Here is a 23686-nt window from a genome sequence, read left to right as displayed (position 1 = left end):
GTCTATGGGTGGTCCTGCTTGAGATGACAAATGTGGCTTTGTGGTATTACCCTTAGGTTCACTGATAGGTCCCAGAGGCCTTGACTGTGACTGGTTTAAATTTCTCCTTCATCGAAGCTACAGAGGAAACAGTTTTTACTGTCTCTTAAAATGAAACATCTCCAGTTAATATACGGTCATATTTGTTTGTCTAGTTCCAATTAAGACATATCTATAAAGCTCAAAGGACTGTTTTACTCACAGAAATAAAAGGATGTTGCTCCTCTAGGAGACAGGGCACCCCTGCATGCACAGATTAGATCAAGATGTTGCCTTGGAAAGAGGCCCTCACCTGTTCCATATTATCCTGCTAGGGAATCCTCTCAGACTTTACTATTCCTCAACTCTGCAGGACAGGAAGACAATACAAAGAGAGAGATTAAAATGTGGTACAAGGCAAAAAGTCTGCTACGGTTTTTATACCAGACATCTTGTGGAGCCTGGCTGTGCTGGCTGGTGGTTGACTCTGTCTACTTACATGCAGCATCTGCATTATGAGTATTTATACTGTACTTTATACTGTCTTTATACTGTAGTGTCAAGAGCTGAACCAATGCGGAACAATGCTTTGCAGAAAATGAATTGAGAACAATTCTGATTAACTATTAAAGTTATTTCTCAAGCACAAATTCCAAACATTTATGGATTTCAGATTGTCAATTGTGAGAATCTGCTGCTTTTTGATGAGCATTGTTTCTCTACTTTTTGAAATTCTCTAGAGTTATTATGTTGTAGTAAAAAGAAATGAGTAGATTAATCCATAATGACCCATTTAAACCATTTATCACCTGTTAAGTGTATGCACTGTAGCCTGATGAGTGGAGAAGATGCATATTAAGTGTATTACATTTAAATATATTAAATATTAAATATTTGGCAATTACTCAGACATAGCCCAAAAAAGACTTAGCTGATGACTGTATTTTGGGATTCTAACAGTCCTTTTAATATACTGCAGGTGTGCAACAATAACAAGAACTGTCACTGTGAGGCTCACTGGGCGCCTCCATTCTGTGACAAGGCCGGTTTCGGAGGGAGTGTGGACAGTGGCCCTGTCAGATTAGCAGGTAAGTCAATAGTTGCAACTCCAGTACATCAAATGACAGATTTTTTGTAGCTTGGGACATGTTATGTTTTGGTCTTGGGCAGGGAATGCAGGAGCATTACAATAATATATCAATATATCAATGACTCTTGCTCTGGAACAAAGTGAATCTTAGGAGTCCTAAAACTACGGTTTTCTCAACAAAACAATGTTTTTCAAGAAAAGTATAAAGAATTCCACAAAAAAACATAAAAGATTGTTTACAGATACAGTAACTAGCACCAGAACACTTTTGTCTCTGAGACTACCTATTGTTTCCCTTGAGCAGACAGCAGGAATCTGACAGTGGGCATCCTGGTGGCTCTCCTTACTGTCCTGGGAGCCGGCCTGATCATCTGCATCAAGAGAAAATCTCTACTGGGGCTGCTCTTCACCAGTAAAAAGAACCCGATTGAGAAGCTCAGGTGCTTTTTTTCAAAACCTAAAAAAATTAAATCATTTGTAAATATCATGGAAGATTTATATAATGTCTCCATCATAAAATTCCAGATCCGTAAGCGCTGCAATCAGGAGACCCGCTGCTCCTAACCAGCCTCCATCAGCGAGCACGGCGTCTCCATCTCGACCAGCCCCGCCTCTGCCACACAGCGCCACCATCTTCAAGGTCACTAGATTGCACGTCTTTGTTTGACAGGACCACTACAAACTAGACATTTTATGCAGATAGACAAGACTTTTGTACAGAGGTTCACCAGCAGATAATCCATGCTATAATATTATTCACAAATCATTCTCAGCAGGATTGACGTGTTGTTTTCACACAAATGGCAGCTCATTCAAATCCAATTAAATCTTCCGTCTCTTTGTGGACATGTGGAGGAGGTAGTGATAACGGCATGAGCATTGTGTCCGCGACTCTTGCTTACAGTTATTGTCATTAACAGCTGCCTGGTACGAAAGAAATTGATTTATCTGCACATTCTCTGCATGAGGAATGTTGATGCAGTGGCTTACTTGAGGTATAAAGTCATCCTATTACTGATAATTGCAAGACAGAGCAGGGATTTTGCTGTAATGACTTGTGTGCCTATATCACTGTGCGCCTTGACTACTCTATTGCCGCCCTGACATGCTTTGTAATGGCAAGAGACCTGTGATCGATTGAGTTAGGGGTGCTGAAATAAAAGGAGCCGTGTCAGAATTGACATTCGCGCTGCATGGTAGAACATTAGTGAGGCAAGCTGTTGTGCATTACCATGGGATTGGTGTTTTCAGTTAGTAGCATGTGGTTCTCATTTGGGGTCAACGGTAAGAAGAGAGAGGATGTAAGGCTGTTTGATGTAAGCACAGTGCAGGTGAGGTCATTTTCCAGTTGTCGGGAGCTGTGTTCAACTGCCGCATGAGGGCATGTGTGCGTGACTTTGTGTGTGTTGCATTGTGTGCACACATCTGGCCAGGTCTACACACTAGGCGGACTCATATTTTGGCACCCTTCTATGTCTGATCCGTCTCAATGGGAGTGTGTGTGGGCTCTTTCGCTGTGTCCACCTTAGAATGAGGCCAGGCGGGTGCTTATGGCACAGTCTTGGTCTTTCCCTTTGATAGGTTACCTGAAGAGAAGTTGTGAATAGTGACCAGGCAAGTGGGATTGTTTGATTTATACACCTTTGACAGCATCAGGAAGAATGGTAGAGGAAGAGGAGGAGAATAACAAGACTGTTTCTGATAGGAAGCAGACCGTTTTTCTCCTGAGTGACTCTTCTGGTTCTGTCTTTCATCTTTTCTGCAGCCTCCTTACCGGGGGCCAGAGGCGGTGCTCCCATCAGCCCCCTACCCCTCCCACAGCCTACGCAGACTGCCCCAGTGCCCTCCAGTTCACCTCAGCCACCCTGTCCCGCTGTCTCTCACCCTGTCCCTCTCCTCTGGCCCTGGGCAGCCAAGACCCCCGGTTCCTCCACCTCACATTCATGTCATGCCCAGGGGGGCGTCGTTTCGCAGTGCATCACGCCACAACTCCTGCAGGATGGTCATGGTGAGTGAGTTTGCTGTTCCCTCAGTTGGAAACATTTTATTTGATGATGTTACTCACTGCAATTTCTCCGCTGGGTCTGGGGAGCTTTTACTCACTACAACAGCCTATAATGCCTAACCTGGGAAATGATGCTGTTCATTGCACCTTCAGATGGATGTGATGCCGACCATTTTCATGGTTCTTTTGTGTCTTATATATGTATATGCATGTTGACAGTTATGCACAGTCTCATAAAAATAACGAGGTTAATACAGGAGCTAGCGTCATCCAAGCGAGACTTCAATTCTACAATACAAACCACCACATAAATAATTAAAATGGAGCCAGACTTGTAGAGTGGGGAGACGGAAAAAGATGAAACAGCAATTGGGGTGAGCAAGTATATCCAAATATCACAAGGTGGTAAATTTGCTGCCAGTAGTATTCCATGGAGTTTAGTTATGGCATTGCAGGCTGTCAAAGTTGAGGGTAAGAGAAAGCCAGAGGTTTGTAGTGTTAAATCCCTCTCACTCAGTGATTCTCAAAGACTCTTATTTGCCTTTAATCCAGTTTGACTTGTACTCAGTGGGCAAGTGAGGCAGTGAGACCCAAAGAGAGAGAGAGAGGACGGAACAACAGAAAGACAAAGTGGTAAAGAGACAGAGGGGAGTCTTAATAATGATTATCAAAGATAATCAATAAAAAATGCAATAAAAGCCTGAATCTGGAATCTTGCTGCTTTGGAAAAACTGTAACAGTATTTGTTTTATATTTTCAGACATTTTTATCAATTAATCAACAAAATAATTAAGCAATGTATCACTAATAAAAATAATCATTAGTTGTAGCTCTGAAAGGGGCAAAAGGATGAAAAATCAGCAATGAGTTCCAGCCTGAAATTAGTCCCGAGTTGACTGTAACTTATGTCAGGGATCACAGTCCAGCCTTTAAGGACAGCACTGGAAATTACGTCACAACGGAGCTTAGGTCAAAGCGATGCCACATCAGGCTAATTAGAGGTGTGTTAAACACATACTGACATTTTAGTCTTGTTCAGATTTAATGGAGGGGGTCACAGAGAAGGTAAGGATTTAAAACAAAACACTGTTCTGGAGCTAATAAACATTTTGACAGCATATGATAAATATATGAATATATCAGCATTCCATGTGTGTTCTATTACTGTACTTTTTTGTACACTATTTATTCATTAGGGACAGTTCACATTAATGGTCATGGTAACATAATTTTAACCCTTCTATTTATCATTGATAAGCATGACATAAATACTTAAATGGGTAATGATAAAGTGAAGTGTTACTATGGAAATCATTGTGATATAAATATGCCATATTTAGCATCTGCAGTTTATGCATATTAAAGAAAAATGCAGGCAACAACACTGAAGAACATAAAGCAATATACAGCATGATTGCTAGTATATTCTGCTTCAGAGTATTAACTATAGTTTCCAGAGCCATTTGAATAAAAAAATCATTCAGTTTTACAGGTTCTTAGGTTATCATACACCTGTATAGCAGGTGAAGTGCATCAGTTCTTGGCAGTGTTGCGACCTCAGGAAGTAGATTTTCCCTCTCAGCTGTTTCTATTTAATGTCAAAGTGTGAAACTGAAAGTGATGCCTGTTTGCAGCAGATTTCACCAACAGTATCTTCAGCAGCTGTTTGGCAGCTCCAAGAAGTTGACAAAGCCATTTTTTTCTCCCTACAGTGAAAGCTCTCTGCTGGGGGCATGGGAGCATTGTCTAATGGGAAAGCTGGAGCCAGTAGATTTGAGTTTGTGGGTTCAGTTATTCTAAGTTTAAGCTGCAGTAACACTTTGTGTCTATTAATGACCTTATAAGACACGCTCTTTTAATTTGCCCCTATTTCATTTTACTACCATTTGGTACTGTTCTGATATTTTTGGATGGAGTTCAAGTGGGCCCCATTGCCTGACAGTATTGGCTGTCAATGTGATGAATTAGCAGCAGCACTACAGTAGTTCAGATAGTCATGATACTTGACCTTATGGGTGCAAAGGAGAGACATATCCAGCAATATAGAGACTTCATTGACAGCATACAGTTTTTAATAAAAACATTCAATTAGTGTATCAAATTTGACTTTGACAGAGGAATTATGTTGTGAATCGGCAGACCCGATTCCATGGGTGAGTGAGGTCTTGAGATTGTTTGGCTCCTTCCTCACCAATGTTTAAGGAGGCTTCTCTCCAACCAAGGAGAAGAGGAGGAAGGGAATGGAGACCAGATGGGGGCTAGGTAGCAGGCCTTTATCATGATCTCAGTCTTCTAGAGAAGATTAAAACCACATGACAGCTCCTCTCATCGAGTTGCATGGGCAGGGCTGTCCCGATGCATGAGAAAGGGAGGACACTGCAAGCTGACCTGAGCTGTGATTGTCTGACTGTGAGTGCCACCTGGTGGGGATTCTCAGTTATCATTTCGATGTGTCTGTTCTCTGTCAGGAGTCAGAGAAGCCCAGTCCTCCTCAGAAACCCCTTCCTGCCGATCCAAGGAGCTCTCGTGTGGTTCGAAGTCCCTCTGTAGTCCAAGGGCCCTCTGCTGTTTGTGGCCCTGCACCAATACCTGGTGCACCCAGACCTTTGCGCCCTGTCCCACATCCCAAAAGGTGAGTCCCAAACTTCACCCGATTTATTTAAAAACAACACTGAAGCTGGTTTCACTCACCGTCTGATTATTTGTTCCACTTTTTCTCTCTCCTCTAGACCGAGTCCCAAGCAACCTCCAACACTACCAAAGCCTTGCATAATTGCCGTCAAATACAGCAGCTGAGACTTTGGCCAGAAGGGACATTGTTGTGATAAGACACTAAGAAATTTGCACTATGAAAACTCTTAAAAAGATGGTGGCTTCTCTGAGTTTTGAATCAGAAGATCTGCCGTGTCCCTTTGGTGCTCTGTGTCTGAGTGGTGCTACGAGTCTGAGCTCAGGTACATGTAAAGTATTTATATTCTGTATTTATTGCCACGCAGTGCACTGTGCCAGACACTTTTACTACACGGTAGCAACTTTGAATTTAAAATTTGTGTTTTGCATCAGTTTCACATTTTCCTTTTCATATCAATTGATTATTATCAAAGAGAATAATGGGAGATTGAAAAAAAAAGCCAATCTGTGAAATTATTGATTGCAGAAATGTTTTTGTGAAATGTGTTTTAATGAAGGGAACCCTTTACATTGTGGTTTTGTTCTGTATACTGCAGGAGGAGTTTAAAAAAAGAGTATTGTGCAATGACAGATGAGAACAGAGAAAGCTTCAGACAACACTTGTAGTTCACTTGGAACGCAATGGGGTTTTTCTTGAAGGGTAATGCAGCTTTGAGCCAGTCTGACGAGGCTTGAAACAACCGCAGAAAAATTTAAAAAAAAGTAGTATTACTGCAACAGTTCTGCAACAGTTCTGTTTTTCACCGACAGCTGATGTTCAGGTCTGTTTCCTCTGCATTTATATTTTGGAAAGGTAACAAGCTGAATTATGAAATGTCACTGATTTGCCATTTTCGTTTCATTAACAAGCCTCAAGAAGCTCACTTGAGGGATCTGGGTACCGAGGTTTGAACTGAACAGAGATCTAAAATGAGCCGATATCAAGGAAACGTTCATCCCTCAGAGAGAGTAAACTTCTCTGAAATATTGCTCTGCTAAAGGTCATGTGTGTTTTTGAGTATTTCCCTCCGTGCCTGTCTACACCGAGGATTCTGTGTGAAACTGTGATTAAATCACAGAATCACTGAGGACTTTCCTAATGCTGTGGCTATACAGGCGTCATGGAGGCACTCACATGTAAACAGCCAGCGTCTGGCTATACAGTGTTCATGTGTCGATTTTAAATCATGTTTTTTCTGTGATGGGAAAGGACAGATTCAACTGACAAGGACACTGAAGTTAAGTTTAGTGGTTACTCAGTGTACACTGAGCCACCAATAGCTGCAGCAGTTATTTCATTTTCTATTTTTTGTACCTTTTTAATTTGGCTATTAAGACTAGTTTTTTTAAACATGCCAGATACTAAATCCTGCAGAAATTAGATTTGTGGTAATTGATTTAGCAGTTTTATTAATTTTGCAGTATTATTTTTACTGGATTGCAATGCAGCGCATATACATTCGCACTGAGCAGCATTTCCTTTAAGCACAGCTTTTCTTCACAAATATGTAGGCTGAAAACTGACTTTGGACTTTTGTTACTTTTGATACTGTTATCTTTTTAATACTGCACTAGTTTTACATCCATTGCTTTGTTTACTTTGCTTTTTCAATGCTATGTATCCATGTACTAATAGACAGTATTTGAGTCCAGTCACCTGACTGTACGTTATGTGCAAATGTTCTCATATGTCGTGTTACAGGTGAACACATTTCCATGGAGAATGCTTTTTTTATATAATGATTGTTTGATACAGCATATGTAAAGAAAACACTTAAAGTGTCAGTGTCTGGTCATGGTATTTTGAACACTCAAGCAGTATTAGTAAAACTGTTTTTTAAACACTGAAGAAAATGTTTCGTATTGATTTGTGTTGCACTGCATGCATGTTTCAAGCAAGACAGTTCATCAATTACATGAGAGGAACAGTAAATATTTCTATGTTAAATGCCCTTTTGAATGTTAGGAAGCACACAAACATTGGCAATTTTACTTTAGCAGTCCTGAAAAAAACAGACATATTTCCTACTGTACTATTAAACTACAATAGCATTGCATGTCAAAAGTAACCTTTTTCCAAAGAGCCTCTGGGATTTATTTTATTCTTGAGCCAAACTGCAACCGGAAGATTGAACATTTTACAGCAGTCGTTATTTTCAGGAAGGTTTGAGTTTTAAAATTGGTTTAACTATTTAACACTGACATCTGAAGCAGCCTATCTTATTTCAACAGTCTGAGTCTTTCTCTAAAAGCAGTTTGACAAGATCTTTCTAAGGAATACAAATACTGCTTCAATCAATACAGGTGTGGGATTGTGTGTTCATTGTTGCCTATCAAGATTCACTGGTGTTGATCTGGTGAAGTCAGGTCTGTGTTTGTGTGTGTGTGTGTGTGTGTGTGTGTGTGTGTGTGTGTGTGTGTGTGTGTGTGTGTGTGTGTGTGTGTGTGTGTGTGTGTGGAGGTGGGGTGAGGGTGGGGGATGGGGGAATAAAAGGATGTTCAACAACAAAACAACAGTATGGGGGAAAAAATCCTTTGCTAATGAGAAATCGATGCAAGTCCAGATGATAACAAGGACATACAGTGTGTCACTGATGAGGAGCTTTTGAAACCAGCCTCAGCCAATATCATCAAGTCACAGTTCCACACAGATTGCATTTGTCAACAAACAGGGAGGGGGTTGGGATGCAAAGGCCAAAAATGTTTTTTCTTTAAATAGACATGTAGGTTTACTAAATTCTATGTTTACCATTGAATATACTGAATGTTAAATCACTTACCTACAGTTGTAAAAGATAATTTACTTAAAGTTCCCCTCCACTCAAAAATATCAGTCATATATTGTTTTTTTCTTTCTACAGTTGAATGTTTGAGCTTTGCTGTGCAGAATAGTGTATGTGCAGTTTGACCCTAGAACATTCATCTGCTGAAAGTGGAAAGTTTCTATCTGCTCGTTGAAAATCAGATTTTTAAGAGGCAGGATATGTGACATCACAAATAGTTTATAACCTAATCCTGGTCCAATATTATACTACTATACTACACTGAAAATGGACTTTACAGTGAAGTAGTAAACACCAGCAGTTCAACTTATATGTATAGGTTCTGGATTTTTAATGGAGAAGGAGTAGATTTCAAATATTTTAACAGGATTATTCATATCAGATACAAATAATTTTTCAAAGTAGAAAAATGTATATACTTAAAACATAGTCTAGAAGTTATCTTTTTGTCCTGAATTCAAAATGTTACTAAAAGTACATTAGTATTATCAGCAAAATGTAAAAGTACTCATTGTGTTATTTATTATAGAATATTATATAATGCTGTTATTATCACTAGAATACATGTTGCAAAATTGTATGTGGAGCCGCTTTTAGAAACTTTACTGAGTAGGTTAGCCTATCGGGACTGTGAGGACTGTTACGACCGAACAGCTCCCCCTTGTGGAGAAGTTGCAGCCTGCAAAAGGTGAATGGGTGAACTGTTTGAGTGAGTTCAAATAGTTCTATTTTTTTATTTTATTTATATGTCTCATAATTTTTTTATACTTAAAGATACTATATGTATGGCTTAGTATCTCATAATTATGAAGGAAGGAAAATACTCATTGGATTTATGGATGTATCTGTTCATTTTCAAATTGCATGAGAAAAATAATATTTTATTAGGGATTTGATATTTGGGAACATCACCGTCATAGTCCTCGCTACTTTACACATGCTTATTTAGCAGCGATAAGCAGGCGATTATAACAGGCTCGCGGACATTGCTCAGTGGTGTACATGCAAATGAAAACACGTGTGAAGCCACGCTGGGGTGAAATTACGCGCCGGTGCGCACTATGCGTCAGCCAGCTCCAAACAGAACAACTTCAAACTTTGAACAGCTCAATAAATATAGTTTTAGCAATTCAAAAGGTTCTGATTATTAATCACGTGCTCACGTCCAAGTGCGCGAGTATAGGATATGTTGTAGTCTGCAGACTGGACGTAAACTGAATGGGTTTTTGAATATTTCCGATAAAAAAAAACAACTAAATGGAGCCATAGCTGGAGTGGGTGGAAAAATCTTTGTGCGCTCCTGTCCGGATTAACAAATATATGTGTCATGTCGGAGGTAAATAATTCAGCAGAGCCTGACATTTCCCCTGAAAGTGAGGAATGTCCCGCAGAAGATTCATTTGGCTTTGGAGATGATCTGGAGTTAAATCAGTTCGATGGATTGCCCTTTTCCTCGCGTTACTACAAATTACTGAAAGAGAGGAAGACTCTGTCAGTCTGGAAAGTCAGGAGCGAGTTTGAAGATTCTCTGGTAAATAACCAACTGGTTATTGTGTCTGGGACAGCAAAGACTGGGAGGAGTACACAGGTAAGCCTATTATGATCAATAATATGCATATCTTGTTAGGAAATAAGGACTTAGGATGTCTTTCAGAAGGATTTTATTATAAAAAAGTTCACATTCAACTTTTTCAGCATTTATTTTCAAGGGAAGTAGTTGCCCTCCTTTATATAGTTACATATAATCTGAGTTTGGAGCTATGGGGCATTAGAGTTAAAGAATAGTGCATCTTCCTGTGCTTTTCCGTCCTTTTTTCTATTTAGGGACATTCTGACTTCGTTATGACTGAACCCAAATACCAAAGCATAACCCAATTTGTATGACTTGCATGTAGTTTGTTGCCACATGCTCAGTACAGCCTATTCAGTCAAGAGCAAATTTGAGGTCTACTCCCCTTGATTTCATTTAAATGTGAAGTAAAGCCTTTCAGTTGTTTTTTTTTTTCTGCTCAACATTGCCATGTTTATCTACTGAACAGCACAACTTCTCTCCCTGACATAGTTTTGTTCCTGTGACATTTTTTTTTTCACTTTGACATGTGGAAGAAATACCATTATGTGAGCTTGTGTGAATAGGCTGCCCAGCTCAGCAGATGCTGTTGTGTCACTGTGAGGCTGTCCAAGCTGCAGCCTGCCTGCCTGACAGTCGAGCTTCACAAAGGCTCCAGCAGGGGTGTTAGGGGACCTCCTGCTGCTAAGCCCTGATCCGCTGGAGCCGCCTCATGCTGCCAAAGCAATTTTGCATTATGAGCGATAATACCATAGGATATCTCCTGTCACTGTTTGTTTTGCTGTGTGCTTAACAAAAGCTGTTGTTACGACCCTGAAAGGATGTTTGCCACTGAAAACTGAATTTATGTGGATATATAATAATGAGAATCAGTACCCCGAAACACTGTCAAGACATTGAAATGAAATTTGAAACAACATTTAGTGATTTTCTTTTTCAGATCCCTCAGTGGTGTGCAGAGTTCTGTCTGTCTGCCCAGTACCAGCACGGCATGGTTGTGTGCACGCAGACCAACAGACAGCAGGCTGTAGATCTGGCCTTGCGTGTGGCTGATGAAATGGATGTCAACATAGGCCATGAAGTGGGTTACACTATCCCTCTGGAGACCTGCTGTTCCTCCGACACTGTTCTGAGGTTTGTTGACGAGCTCTCAGTTTAACAGACTGCATCAGCACACTTCAGTGACATTTTAATGTCATCCACAAAACGTCTCTGTCACTTTGAATCTTTTCCTTGCCTGTGCTTTTCATTCACATCATGGATGGCGCACACACAGAAGATTCTGCTTCAGTTTAGATGAAGTGGGCGACTTTCAAAGTGTTCATCGTCATATATCAAAATATCTCCTTGTGACGGAACAATATCAGTCATTTATTTCACTGGTTCCAGCTTCTCAAATATGCGCCCCTGCTCATTTCTGTCATTTTATAGAGTACACAATCAATTCATCCAATGCCTAAAATGGATGAGTACCCTTCCTTCTTATTGAGTTCTGCCATCTCTGGTGAGGATGGTTGGTTTCACTGAGGTTACCAAGGTCAGGACCTTGGTGTTTCTTCCAAGTGGTATTCAATACAAGTAGTGAAATAACTGCCTAAAAATAACTAGTTTGATGCTTTGATGCATGCCCAAAACTTCCCTAGCAAGTTTAGTTTTTGGACTAAATCTTATATGAAGCTAGCTTTTTCGGTCCAATTCAGGCACTGAATTTGTCATTAAAAAGAATTCATAGATTAACCAATAATGAAAAGAGTCAGCTGTAAATGTCAGCTCTCATTTATTTCACTTTGTAAACAATGCCTATACTCATACTCAGTAAGTGTGCTATACCATATCTTTCTCTTTGCACAAAAGCAATACAATGCAGAATTTCTCAATTTACTACACTATATATTGCTACAGGCAGCTTATTTTTGGAAAGTTTTTTTCATTTGTTGCTGTGTCATTAATGGAGTTTGCTGACTGTATGACTCTACTTGTGCTACTGTTACACTATGCTTTATATCTTGGATACTTTTTAGTGGTTTTATCACAAAAGTAAGGCAAGACATAAACACACCAAACCTCAGCAAGAGGGTGCTTTAGTCAGTATTCCATGATGTCTTTAAAGCAACCTACTCCAGAAAATTGTGATAAATGTAGCTATTGGCCTGAAGTCTCTACTTACTACTTACATAGTACTTCAAATAATACCTCCACTATTAACCCCTCAGACGGCTTTTATCACTCAGGTACTGCACTGACGATATGCTGCTGAGAGAGATGATGTCGGACCCTTTTCTGGAGCACTACGGGGTCATTATTATTGACCAGGCCCATGAGAGGACAGTTAGCACAGACATACTGCTGGGTCTCCTCAGGGACATCCTGCTGCAGAGGCCTGAGCTCAGAGTGGTGGTCCTCACCATCCCGCCCATGTCTGACAAGTTGCTCAGCCACTACGGCAGCGTCCCACTCATCAGTCTGGAGGCCTCGTCTCCTGCCGAGGTGGTCCACAACAATAGCAGCAACAAAGACTACTTCTACTCAGCACTGAGACTGGTGCTGGAGATCCATAGAACCAAAGAGGACGGCGATGTTGTTGGGTTTTTCGCCTCAGCTGAAGTAAGAGATTATTTTGAGTGGTTTCATTGCACCAAAGCTGAGACTGGTTTAGCAATTTTTTTGATATGCTACTTTCTTTGCAATCCCTTCTGCAGGAGGTTCATTGTGCCCATACCATCCTCCAGAGAGAGGGGACCAGGCTAGGTGCAGAGCTGGGACAGATGGTGCCTGTGGTCCTGTGCCCAGGACAGGGAGGGCTACTGCCTGTCCCGACTGAGCAACCAGGCTCCAAGAGGTCCAGGAGGGTTTTCCTCTCTAACCAAAAGGGGGAGGATATGTGGTGGCCTACAGAGTCTGTCAGTTTTGTCATTGACACAGGAGTCCAGAAAAAGATGGTACGTTATTTCCAACAAAACATATCTACCTTAAATGAGTAATATGCTGATATTAATTGGCATGTGGTTTGGACTTTGTAGGTGTACAATCCAAGAATAAGAGCTAACTCTGAGGTACTTCAACCCATCAGTCAGTGTCAGGCAGACCTACGTAAGCAGCTGTCTGGACCGACAGGTATGTCTGGCAATACCTAAACCAGTTTAAAAGGTAGAAAAAAATGGTTTTCCAAGTCACACTCAGACATGGTAAAACAATCTTGACTATAATAATGGTGGAGGAATAACATCAGAGTTAATCAAATAATTAATTTAGCTCCATTTATTTCCTAGGTAAATGTTTCTGCCTGTATCCAGAAGACGGCCAGCTTTCTCCAGAGAACTCCCCTCAAATCTTGGAGTCCAACATTACACCAACAGTCCTTTTCCTAAAAAGGATTGAGATAGCCGGCCTTGGACAGTGTGATTTCATCGACAGACCAGGTTAGCCTCCTAGTGGAAACTGAGCAGGGTTACCATTAAAACGGGATAACAAGCTTTTTTTTCCCTCAGGTTACTGGTTCCCACAGACAAAATGTCTCTCCCACCCTAAAACACAGCCGGAGAGGTGTTTGTGGGAGGGTTTTTTTTGGCTAGAGGAAGTACAGATGAATTTGCTCCGTGAAGCTGTTTGCGGCCAGTCAGCCATGATTTAGCTGAGCTGACAGGACCCTGATACTAACTATTGTCTGAGCTCTGACCCACCCTAACATGAGCAGAACAGGGTAAAAGAGGCCAGCTCATTAACGATTATACAACATGTCTCGTTAGGGCAGCATCAGACAAGTACAATGAATAGGAAAGTACAGGCCAAATATACTGTAATATCTCCATATTCTTGCAGAATTTGGCACGGAAATTGCTTTCCCCAATATGCATGCATTATTAGAAATGCAAAGTGTAGGATTTTATTATGATTAGAGCAACTTTCCAATTATTGTGATTGCATAGATTGTAATGCCATATATATATATATTTGGGGTAAATTTGGTGCATTCTGTTGTTGAATCTCAACTTTGTGTACCACAGTGTCATATTTGGTTACTACCTATTGGGAGCATTGGGAGCCTCCCTGTGGGAATTCCCCATACTGGGATTTCAAATTTTGTATATAGTGGCTTAAGTATTAGCCCCCCCCAATAAAAAGGAACAGTTACACAGAGCAAGAAACAAAATGATGATTGTGACAGAGATGAGACAAAACTTACTTGACATTGTACTATTTGCACTATAGGGACTCTCTCTTTCTGATTTATGGAATGTATGTGTTAAGCTCATGCAGTGTCATTCCTCGCTCCAGATCCTGAGGGTCTCATGCAGGCGTTGGAGGAGCTGGATTACCTTGCAGCTTTAGACAATGATGGCAACTTGTCTGAGATTGGCATCATAATGTCTGAAATCCCCCTGGACCCTCAGATGGCCAAAGCGCTGCTGGCGTCCTGCGAGTACGACTGTGTGAGCGAGATGTTGACGATCGCGGCAATGCTGTCAGGTACGCGTGTGCCATGTGTTCATCTTTAGTTTATAATCAGATTTCTTGCAAGTACTCCTTATGAGTGAAGATCCTTTAATTGGTTTGTAGATTCACCAGATGGATATTGTTGTTGTATCTAATTTGCAGATGTATGAAGCTGCAGAATCTCTAAGACACTGAAGCAGATGGTCTTTGATAAGAGTGCTGTGTCTCAGCGATACTGACCACCTTGTTTCCTTTTCTTTTAGCGCCAAGCTGCTTCCTGGAGCCACCTGCTGGCATGACCCACGAGGCAGTCCAGTGTCACAGAAAGTTCCAGCACCCTGAAGGCGATCACTTCACCCTCATAAACATCTACAATGCCTTCAAACAAAGCCAGAGAGAACAATGTAAGACACAGCGAGTTAACAGAACTAATCAACTCTAGTAAATCTTTAAAAGTGCTGCAATATACCGGGACACACAGGGCCTGATGAAACCCTACAGCAGTGTTTCTGAATCTTCTTCACTGTGGCAAAACAAATAAAACCTTTGTAACATAAGACTAATGTCATAATACTCTCAGGCACTTTAAAAATTCTCATTTCATTTTACAAGGAGTTGAAAGCAGAAGAATTAAAGGATAAAATTACATGAGATATTATTTTAATAGTTCAAATAAACATGATATCAAAAGGAAAAATAATTACAGAATAAAAGGGATTTTAAGAGGCTATCCACCCAATGATGCCACATTAGTTTTAAATTTTAAAAACTGCTTGACATCGAGGGTTCAAGTAAATCTTTTAAAATAATTAAATTAATAATTTGATCATCACTTTTTCCATCCAATCTCAGTTGCTTGTAGTTGGAGGATTAAAATGAACATCAAAAGTGTTATAATTGTATTAGACACTTGTGGCCCCCATCTAAGCCACATTGTTTTGAATATAGTTTTAAGTATTAGAATAAAAATGGCCCTATTTTTGAGCTTCAAGGCCAAAAAATGACCAAAATACTACTTCACTGTGTGTTCAGACTTCACTGCTGAAAAGTGGTGCCGGGACTATTTCCTGGATCATTCCGCCCTGAAGACAGCTGAGGCCATCCGATCAGAGTTGACCGACACCCTGAACAGGATCGAGCTTCCCATCTCTGAGCCCTCCTTCGGAACCAAGACCAACACCCACAACATCAAAAGAGCTCTGCTGGCTGGGTTCTTCATGCAGGTATATGGAAGCTAAACGTCAGTGTTAATGAGTCCGCCTCCAGATATTCCAACTGAATTCAAGTTTACAGTCTCTTTCGTTTTTGTAGATTGCTCGAGACGTGGACGGATCGGGAAACTACTTCATTCTGACACACAAGCACATGGCCCAGGTGCACCTGCTCTCCGGCTACGGGGCTCAGTCACACAAGCTCGGGCTGCCAGAGTGGGTTGTTTTCCACGACTACACCCTGTCGGAGAACAACTGCATGAAAACAGTCTCTGAAATCTCCCCCCAAGTGTAAGTCAGATCACTATCAGATGTCACATGTACAAGCAGATTAGGCTTATGTTTTCATGCACCACAAACACTGTGAGACAAACATGTTTTGATTTTGTCTTTTTGTTATTACAGTAAACAGCAATGTGGTGCCTTTTTGTTTTTTAATCCTCTTAAAATCTCCACAGTAGTTAGTCTGTTTTCTTTAAGCATATTCTTATTTGTTTTTCCATCTCTTTCAAATTATGCCATTTCTGTTTTTCATTTTAGGTTCATTCAGATGGCACCGCTGTACTTCTTCTACAATCTGCCCCCTAGTGAAAGCAAAGACATACTGCAAGACCTGCTGGACCCAGATGGATCCAGAAAATCTAAGCAAAAATCCACCACAATCAGCAGCGCTGGCAACGGCGGCTGTGCAGTGGTGGCGCAGACTTACGACAGATGTGTCATTCAATGATGGGAAATCATAAATATGAAAATCTGGACTGCAATCACCAAATGCATTTATGCCTGTAAAATATTTATAGTCAATGCCAATCAGGAACTGTAATATTAAGTTATTTCATCACTTGAAAGTTGTTTTGATGGTCATGTGTGCATGGGCAAAGAACATCCAGCAGGTTAAAGGTGTCCAGTGAGATGACATGCCTATAAATGTAGTAAATCACCCTTTATTAGTTGTGGTCTATACAAGTTATAGCCAGTATATTCCTTTTTCCTGAGTGCTAGTAGCTGAAGGAAGTGTTCTTGTTTCTCACCCTTTTTTCCTGCTCTGCCCTTCAACACTGTCCGTTTTGAATTGCAAGTGGTTGCAAATGCAAATGGTCGTTTAGATTTTTAGACTTTAATGAGCAGCAGAGGGGCTGCAGGTGGATGTTGTCTGTTGCAGTACTTTAAAGGGAGAAAAACATCCCATTGTACCTCCTGTTTACATAACCAACAAAAATGCTGGCTCAAAGATGCAAAAAGTCATTAGTCACCTACTTCCTTTCCCTCGCTTCTTATGCAAAGGGAAATTTGTAGGGATTTGTATTTTTCTTCAGGTTAACATTGTGTGTATATACGGTTTTGTGACTGAAACAGTACGTATGAGTTGACATGCTGCCAGATTAAGAAAGCAAATTTTCAAGGCTCAAGATATAGAACGCGTTTATTTTCGGTGGCAAGAGATCTACAGAAATGCTCAACTGGAAAATCTTCGGTAGAACGGCACAAATAAACCCCATTCGGGATTCTGCTCCTGTATGTTCAATTTTCACAACAACCGAGATCAAATTTGTAAAAAAAAAAAAAAATCTACTTTCTAAGTTATGTCGTCAAGGACATAAAAATAGACAAGATCTTTACCATCCAGTACGCTGACTTTATGGCAAGTACATCTACGGCTGAGACTGGACCCTCAAGCTCACCTGTATGAGCTGTTGTCATTAACACAAGAGTTATCATATTTAATTGTTTTGGTTTATAATCTTGTCATAAAAGTGTTTTAAAAAATGTGATTTAGTGCTGTATTTCTATTTATATTCACATGACAAAACCATTGTACATTTCTGCAGTATAAGCAGGGTATGTATAAGTGAACAAGGAATTTGTAAATACTCCAAAATAAAATTTAAAAAAAAACATGTACTAGATGTCAAGTTTACAATACTGGCACTGCTGATGGTACCAAAACATTTTCTTCTACAGTCTCTTACACAGAGTATATTCAACAATTTCCATAAGCCTGAACGTCTTCAGCGTTGTGCATAGGTGTCTTAGTTTATTGTGAGGTTCACACAGTTAAGTATTCTTTGAGTTTGTCCATAATTGCAGGCATTCTGTCTGTTGGTATCAGCATCACTGTCCTGAAAGGTTTCATGGGTACGTCGTCGAAGGACCACCTGCCGCTCAAGCAGGAGTCTGCCTCGTCCTGGACTGTGTAGTGGAACTTTATAATGGCTTGCTGTAAGGAGAACAAAGACCGTGTTTAAATCTGCGAGAATGTTTAGACAGGAGTACAACACGTCTTTCTTTTATGAAGGCATAAATACATATAAAGTAAATTTAAATTAAAAAAAAAGGTAAAACACACTGTTAAAATATCTTTTGTTTCAGTTCAGTTCACATCTAAATGTGACACTGCATGCATTCTTCCTGTATATCATCAAATGTTTCCTTAACATCTTAAGACTGCTTGCATTTACTCTACTTTACCTCATAGAAGAACTCTTCCTCTGCATTGACAAACATGTATTCCTCTTTGGGAGCTCCTCCTCTGGCTGGAATACTCTTGCTTGCTTCTTTGCAGGTCTTGCTGATCATCAGACAATAGTGACACTTCCCACTGGGCTTATTTGTCCTCTGAGCTTCAGCTATTTCTTCCCTGGGGGACAGAATTACATTCAGTTTACTTCCCTGCACAGAAAACTTTCACTTTTATTTAAAAACAGCTGCAGATACTCCTTCAGCTATAAATCATAAGCAACTATTCCAGATTTAGATAAAATATAGCTAACCCATCTTCAAAGTTTTTTCCCCTTCACAAAGCACCATCAGGTAAAGTATGCATTTCAGTCAACAGAGCTTCAACAACACAGCTGAACCAACAGTTCATACAAGGTACAAAGGCAAATGGCTCATCAATCACCCTGATTGGAAGGGTTCAGATGTAGTTTGACTGCTGCCTTCACAAACCGTGTGTTTGTGAACATGCATAATTCTGGACACTTCTTCCAGGATCATGTGGATTTGGTTCTACTGGTTCTATGAAAATATAACTGATCGTAAAGAAAACTTGACAAAACTTAAGGATACACATGCAGTTTAAACACATATGCAGAAGAAACTGCTGCTTGGGGTCCAGATACTCATTAAAAGTCTGTTCTATTCTAAAACTAAGAATAAAAGTACTTAACACCCTATTCTGGAACATGAACGATGCATTTCATGTCTATGTTGTCGTCTTCGTGAAACATTGCCGTAGCCTGTTTTAACAGTGTTTTACGGACGTGTACAGAGAGTAGGACTCACTGGAGCTGTTTGTGCAGTGGGAGGGCAATCTGTGGAGGCACATTGATGAAGCGCTCACTGAGCAGCAGCCCCACAGGCTTGCTGGTATCACCGAGGATTTGCTCCAGCTGTTCCGCCACACTGTGCGTAGAGTTCTTATCACACTGCTCCACGATCAACTCCTTCACCTCTTCCACACACTGCACCCCCTGCCAACAGCAATAGACACACACAGTGATCCAATTTTAAAATTAACTAGCACCACATGTGTTAATTCCAACATTATCAGAGCCCCCCCACCCCCTAGTTGTCAATTTGCCTGTAAGGTTGGCGCAGGTGGTGTTACCTTTCTCTCGGTAAGGTTAAGCATAGTGATGAAGCCAAACACTTCATCCGGGTCGTCGTCGTCGCTGTCTTCTGGCACCTCAGCTTGCTGGAGCAAAGTGAAGGGACATGTGAATCCACGTGGGAGCTGAAACTGCTGAAAAACTCACCTATAAGTTTTAAGCCCAGTTAGTAACTCACCTTGATGACACTTCCAATGTGATTCTGTTGAATGATGATGTCGGTCATCTCTGATGTATTTACATGAGCCTTCAGGAAGACCTGTATCCAAACATAACAGCATGACATCAGTGAGGCCACGCCTACCCCCAACACCTTACATGAGCATGATCAGTTACATTAAAAAAAAAAAAAAAAACATGAATGTTATCCCAAACCTGTTGTAACAGCTTCTTGACGCCATTGAAGTCGTTGGCTGAAATGGTGTGGGCTTCAAAGTCCACAACGATCTCCTGAATGTGAAACAATAAAGCAGAGAGCCGTTAACAACAGCCTGCAAATGGGTAAAGTAAATATATACACATGTTTCTGTTATTTTATTCAACTATTTGTTTTGTGAAAATCACTTTAGTGTCACTCAAGTGGGGTTTTGACGTGCACGGTACTTCAGCATTTACCGAGTGGTTACAATCATACTTCGGTAACGTTAAAACGTAAATAACATATTCCAATGTATCTAGTTTATTAACGCTAATATCTTTCATTCTGGCTGGCAGCATCGGTAAATAATTGTTCCTGTTGCTATAAGCCGACAGCTGAGAAAGCTAGCTAGCTATTAGCTAACTAGCTGGCTAGCAAGGCTATGCATAGCATTCACATTCAATGATTGTTTGTTATTTTACCTCGTGGATCTCCTCATCTGATGCCTCGCTGTCCTCCTCACCGGAATCACCATCCTCCTCCGGATTATCGTCGGAGCTGTTGTCACTTTCCTCGGGATTTTGACCCAAACCGACGGCTCTCCTCTTAGCTGACGAAGCCATGCTTGCAAACAGGCAACACGTGTGTCAACGGAGTGGGCGGGGCAACGCTTAAAGTAAACCCACCGAGGAGCAGGAAACTGAAACTCTGAAGCCGCCATTACGGCTCCAAATGCATCCGCGTTGCCATTTGCGGTAGCAACCTCAGTCGTCAAATGGAATAAACCATTTTATAAAAAAAGGGGGGGGATTTTTGAACCTGTGCGTGCGTAAAATACTATGTTACAGTTATGAAAAGTATTTATATGGTATGTTGTAAGTATTTAGTATACATTTTGAAACATATATGGTATTTTTCTCGTTAATATTCATGGGAGATTTGTCAATATTCCGTTATATGACACACCCCCCCTCCTCCTTGAATTGGTCAAACGCTCAGCAGTACGGACAAACAAACTGAAGGTAAATTCATTTCATGCAATATTTTGTCTTTTTTGAGTATAATTTATAGGTTGTATATCATTGAGCAAGATACATTAGTCTCTTATTATCACTAGGAAATGCGGACAGCTTATATAAAGGGAACGGTTACTGTAGCTAAGATGTCATTCACTGTGTCTTGCTAATGTAAACAATAACACACAAGAAGACATTAGCTACGATTTAGCTAATAAACACATCGTATACAACTAACGTTAGTGTATTTAGTGTATTTATCTAGTATATAACTAGAAACTGTGGCATTATGGCTTTTTGCATGTTCCTCATGCAGTCCAGTAATCGTTACTCAACGCTGTTATCAGCAGATTACATATGACAGTTTTAGGGTGTAGCTTAGCTTGCTGTGCCTTCCCACCCTTTGTCCTCAGTGTTAATGCAGCTTTGACTTTCTGACAGCAGCATTCATATTCCACACTGGTTTGTTCTGTTCCCTATTTATTTGATCGATCCAGTGTTTTAGGGTTTTTTTCGGGATGGACGTACTGCTTCTCAAAGAGCCAAGAGATGAGGAGTCTCGACCGGATCCTTACATTAAGGTAGACACACTTTCCCTAAATCTTCAACCCTCAAAAACTTGTTTTTAACAGTACCATGTTCAAGCTTGCTTTCTCAGCAGTTGTCAGTACAACACTTCCCTTTTTACTCCTTGCAAATGCTAACAGTGACATATTGTTTTGATTCCACAGGAGCTGGCCTCATACGGACACAAAGCAACCCTAATTCCTGTACTGTCTTTTAAGTTTGTCTCATTAAACACCTTGTCAGATAAGGTAACTTCCATTGTTGCAATATTGAAATTAGTCATTTGTTTCATTGGTGTATTGTCATATGCATTGCTTTATGATAGCTGTTGTTTAAGATGTCTTCCTATTTCAGGTTTTCCAACCAGAAAAACATGGAGGTCTTGTATTCACCAGCCCAAGAGCAGTGGAGGCCGTGAAGATGTGCTTAGAAGCAGAAGAAAGAAGAAGAGGTGAGAGGATACAAAGTAATTCATTTCAGAATATTTGTTTCACCCTGTACTTTGTTTTTATTTAATGATCTTAATCCCCAGAGTTTGGTTAAATGTCTATCAATTCTGTGTACTGTCTAAGATTTGAAACAATTTGATTAATTTGCTAATTAATTCAGAATGGAACAGCTCTGTGAAAGACAAGTGGAACACCAAATCCATCTATGTAGTTGGGAAGGCAACTGCTGCACTAGGTGAGTTATTTTCACATATGAACCACTTCTCTCTTAAAATATATTTTTTTCTTTCTTTTTTTTTTCCATCTTTGTGCTTTTTATAAACCCTTGCTGTGTTAATGCTAATTCTAGAAGTGTGTGGCAGGCATCTGGTGTTGCACTGCCACAAGTGTGTGAAGTGATGTTACTACCCATAGTCATTTGGAAATAGGTTGTACTCAAGTGACAGTTTGCTGCGACACACAGCCAATATATTTTAGAAAACAAGCAGGTGCAGCCCCTTCCGGACGTGTGCTTTGCCTTCTTTTTTTAGTGACTGTTGGTCTCTTTGTTGTCAGTTTTATGAGTTGTGTATTTTGCAATTGATTGTTTTTGTGTAATTATTCTGATACCAACATTCCTAAACAGTCCTTTGTGTTTTTCCTGCACAGTACGAAGTTTGGGTCTGAACCCTTTGGGCGAGGACACAGGGACAGCACAGGTCCTATCGAGTGTTATCATTGACCGTACGTTATTATTTTATACTCTTGCAGTTCAGTTTAATAGAAAATGTATGATGAGTGATAACTAACATGACCTTATACTTAATTCTCATCATAGGAGAGGACACAAATATACTACCACTTTTTTTCCCCTGTGGCTCAATCAAAAGAGAAGTCTTGCCTAAGGCTTTAAGGGACAATGGTAAGCATTTTACCCCTGTTATGCCTCACAATTAAAACTCAAGGTGATAGAAGTCCCACTGGGTTTACACTAATTATAAAATAATAATTGCGTTACCTTTGTCACCGCAGGATCTGTTTCTTTCTTTCCAGGAGTGCCCCTAGAGACTCTTACTGTCTATCAAACAGCTGAACATCCAGATCTGGAGAAAAATCTAAAGAACTATTTCACAGAGCAGGTAAAACCTTTTCTCTTGCTACATTTTAGAGAGTACTTTCTTTTTAAATGTAGCAACTGTTCATTAGTCTGTGCATTTACAGGGCACTCCAGCCAGCATAGCTTTCTTCAGTCCATCAGGAGTGAAGTTTTGTCTGGATGCGGTACGGAGGCTGTCGGGTGAACAGCTGACTCAGATAAAGGTGAAACCCCATAGTCACACTCTTAACATAATGCATGAATCTTCAGTATTTGACAGATCTTCAGTGCCTCTGAGAGTCACTTAAAACTTCTTTGTTTCCAGTTCGCAGCCATAGGGCCAACCACACAGGACGCTATGACAGCAGAAGGCCTGTGTGTCAGCTGTGCTGCAGAAAAGCCAACAGCTGAACACCTGGCAGCAGCAATAGCCAAAGCTCTACAATAATCACCCACAACCTCTGAAATCCATCCACTTTAGCTTCCCTCTTTGTATATTCTGTATTATTTAAATGTGTTGTCATTTGTCTGTCTTGTTTTACTGCTTATTTTGCCAGTTTTGTATGTACATCAGCTAATTTGCACTTAGAAAAAGCAGCACTGTGAATGCCTCAGAAATGTATTGAATATAATTATAATTCTATTTATGTTAGCTCTAGCTATGCTTGGTCAGTGAAGTCAATGAAGTAGCTTTTTTTGAATTATCAATGAAGTAGATTTAGTTTGAATGATCAGTGAAGAAGATTTAGTTTGAATGATCAATGAAGTTGAAGTTGAATGCCTTTGAAAATAAATTTGAGTCAGTGTGATTACATGGAAAGTTTGGTCA

General features: G+C 40.3%; 4 protein-coding genes across 8 annotated transcripts in view; 3 read left to right on the top strand and 1 right to left on the bottom strand.

The window, feature by feature from the left end:
- Nucleotides 1–7637, top strand: part of LOC127373573 (disintegrin and metalloproteinase domain-containing protein 12) — a 70156-nt gene extending 62519 nt beyond the window's left edge. The window contains exons 18-23 of one of the 2 annotated variants that reach the window (XM_051418179.1): nucleotides 998–1106; nucleotides 1413–1548; nucleotides 1634–1748; nucleotides 2874–3116; nucleotides 5585–5745; nucleotides 5843–7637. In XM_051418179.1, coding sequence (XP_051274139.1) covers nucleotides 998–1106; nucleotides 1413–1548; nucleotides 1634–1748; nucleotides 2874–3116; nucleotides 5585–5745; nucleotides 5843–5909 — 831 coding nt within the window. In that variant the 3' untranslated portion in view covers nucleotides 5910–7637. Of the gene's footprint in view, nucleotides 1–997; nucleotides 1107–1412; nucleotides 1549–1633; nucleotides 1749–2873; nucleotides 3117–5581; nucleotides 5746–5842 lie in introns of both variants that reach the window. The other variant, XM_051418178.1, reaches the window with a different exon arrangement.
- A 2006-nt stretch (nucleotides 7638–9643) lies between these two features.
- dhx32a (DEAH (Asp-Glu-Ala-His) box polypeptide 32a) lies at nucleotides 9644–16672 on the top strand. Its single transcript, XM_051418040.1, has 11 exons — nucleotides 9644–10154; nucleotides 11077–11270; nucleotides 12368–12740; nucleotides 12836–13075; nucleotides 13157–13250; nucleotides 13406–13555; nucleotides 14412–14603; nucleotides 14834–14974; nucleotides 15603–15793; nucleotides 15882–16072; nucleotides 16322–16672. The coding sequence occupies exons 1-11, from the start codon at nucleotides 9894–9896 to the stop codon at nucleotides 16509–16511; spliced, it is 2217 nt and encodes a 738-aa protein (XP_051274000.1). The 5' UTR covers nucleotides 9644–9893; the 3' UTR covers nucleotides 16512–16672.
- Nucleotides 16673–17186: 514 nt separating this feature from the next.
- On the bottom strand, nucleotides 17187–20416 carry bccip (BRCA2 and CDKN1A interacting protein). Its single transcript, XM_051418041.1, has 7 exons — nucleotides 20233–20416; nucleotides 19768–19842; nucleotides 19571–19651; nucleotides 19392–19478; nucleotides 19067–19254; nucleotides 18251–18419; nucleotides 17187–17999 (listed from the first exon to the last, which is right to left on the bottom strand). Exons 1-7 carry the CDS (start codon nucleotides 20371–20373, stop codon nucleotides 17829–17831), a joined length of 912 nt encoding a protein of 303 aa, XP_051274001.1. The 5' UTR covers nucleotides 20374–20416; the 3' UTR covers nucleotides 17187–17828.
- A 220-nt stretch (nucleotides 20417–20636) lies between these two features.
- On the top strand, nucleotides 20637–23677 carry uros (uroporphyrinogen III synthase). 4 transcript variants are annotated; one of them, XM_051418042.1, is made up of 10 exons: nucleotides 20637–20772; nucleotides 21264–21347; nucleotides 21498–21581; nucleotides 21688–21799; nucleotides 21943–22017; nucleotides 22431–22505; nucleotides 22600–22683; nucleotides 22794–22900; nucleotides 22983–23081; nucleotides 23183–23677. In XM_051418042.1, exons 2-10 carry the CDS (start codon nucleotides 21285–21287, stop codon nucleotides 23303–23305), a joined length of 822 nt encoding a protein of 273 aa, XP_051274002.1. In that variant the 5' UTR covers nucleotides 20637–20772; nucleotides 21264–21284; the 3' UTR covers nucleotides 23306–23677. The 4 variants fall into 4 exon arrangements, with proteins under 4 accessions (XP_051274002.1, XP_051274004.1, XP_051274003.1 ...); XM_051418044.1 differs by lacking the exon at nucleotides 20637–20772 and having other exon boundaries at nucleotides 20824–21347; nucleotides 22815–22900; XM_051418043.1 differs by lacking the exon at nucleotides 20637–20772 and having other exon boundaries at nucleotides 20827–21347; nucleotides 21688–21784.
- The last annotated feature ends 9 nt before the right edge of the window (nucleotides 23678–23686 follow it).

This window comes from Dicentrarchus labrax, unplaced genomic scaffold (genome assembly GCF_905237075.1).
Source record: "Dicentrarchus labrax unplaced genomic scaffold, dlabrax2021, whole genome shotgun sequence".
NCBI lineage: Eukaryota > Metazoa > Chordata > Actinopteri > Moronidae > Dicentrarchus > Dicentrarchus labrax.
The sequence above is the reverse complement of the archived record's forward strand: the minus strand, read 5'-3'. Positions and strand labels throughout refer to the sequence as shown.

Bases quoted from the DNA above. Each gene is read 5' to 3' on its own strand.
- dhx32a (XM_051418040.1), top strand. From the start codon at position 9,894: ATGTCGGAGGTAAATAATTCAGCAGAGCCTGACATTTCCCCTGAAAGT. The intron at 13,556-14,411 runs GTTAGCCTCCTA...TCCTCGCTCCAG, and splicing joins TGATTTCATCGACAGACCAG to ATCCTGAGGGTCTCATGCAG. The intron at 16,073-16,321 runs GTAAGTCAGATC...TTTTCATTTTAG, and splicing joins TCTGAAATCTCCCCCCAAGT to GTTCATTCAGATGGCACCGC.
- bccip (XM_051418041.1), bottom strand. From the start codon at position 20,373: ATGGCTTCGTCAGCTAAGAGGAGAGCCGTCGGTTTGGGTCAAAATCCC. The intron at 19,479-19,570 runs GTGAGTTACTAA...ACTTTGCTCCAG, and splicing joins ACATTGGAAGTGTCATCAAG to CAAGCTGAGGTGCCAGAAGA. The intron at 18,000-18,250 runs GTAAAGTAGAGT...TTCTCCTTACAG, and splicing joins AGGAAGAGTTCTTCTATGAG to CAAGCCATTATAAAGTTCCA.
- uros (XM_051418042.1), top strand. From the start codon at position 21,285: ATGGACGTACTGCTTCTCAAAGAGCCAAGAGATGAGGAGTCTCGACCG. The intron at 21,800-21,942 runs GTAATTCATTTC...TAATTAATTCAG, and splicing joins AAGAGGTGAGAGGATACAAA to AATGGAACAGCTCTGTGAAA. The intron at 22,684-22,793 runs GTAAGCATTTTA...TTGTCACCGCAG, and splicing joins TAAGGCTTTAAGGGACAATG to GATCTGTTTCTTTCTTTCCA.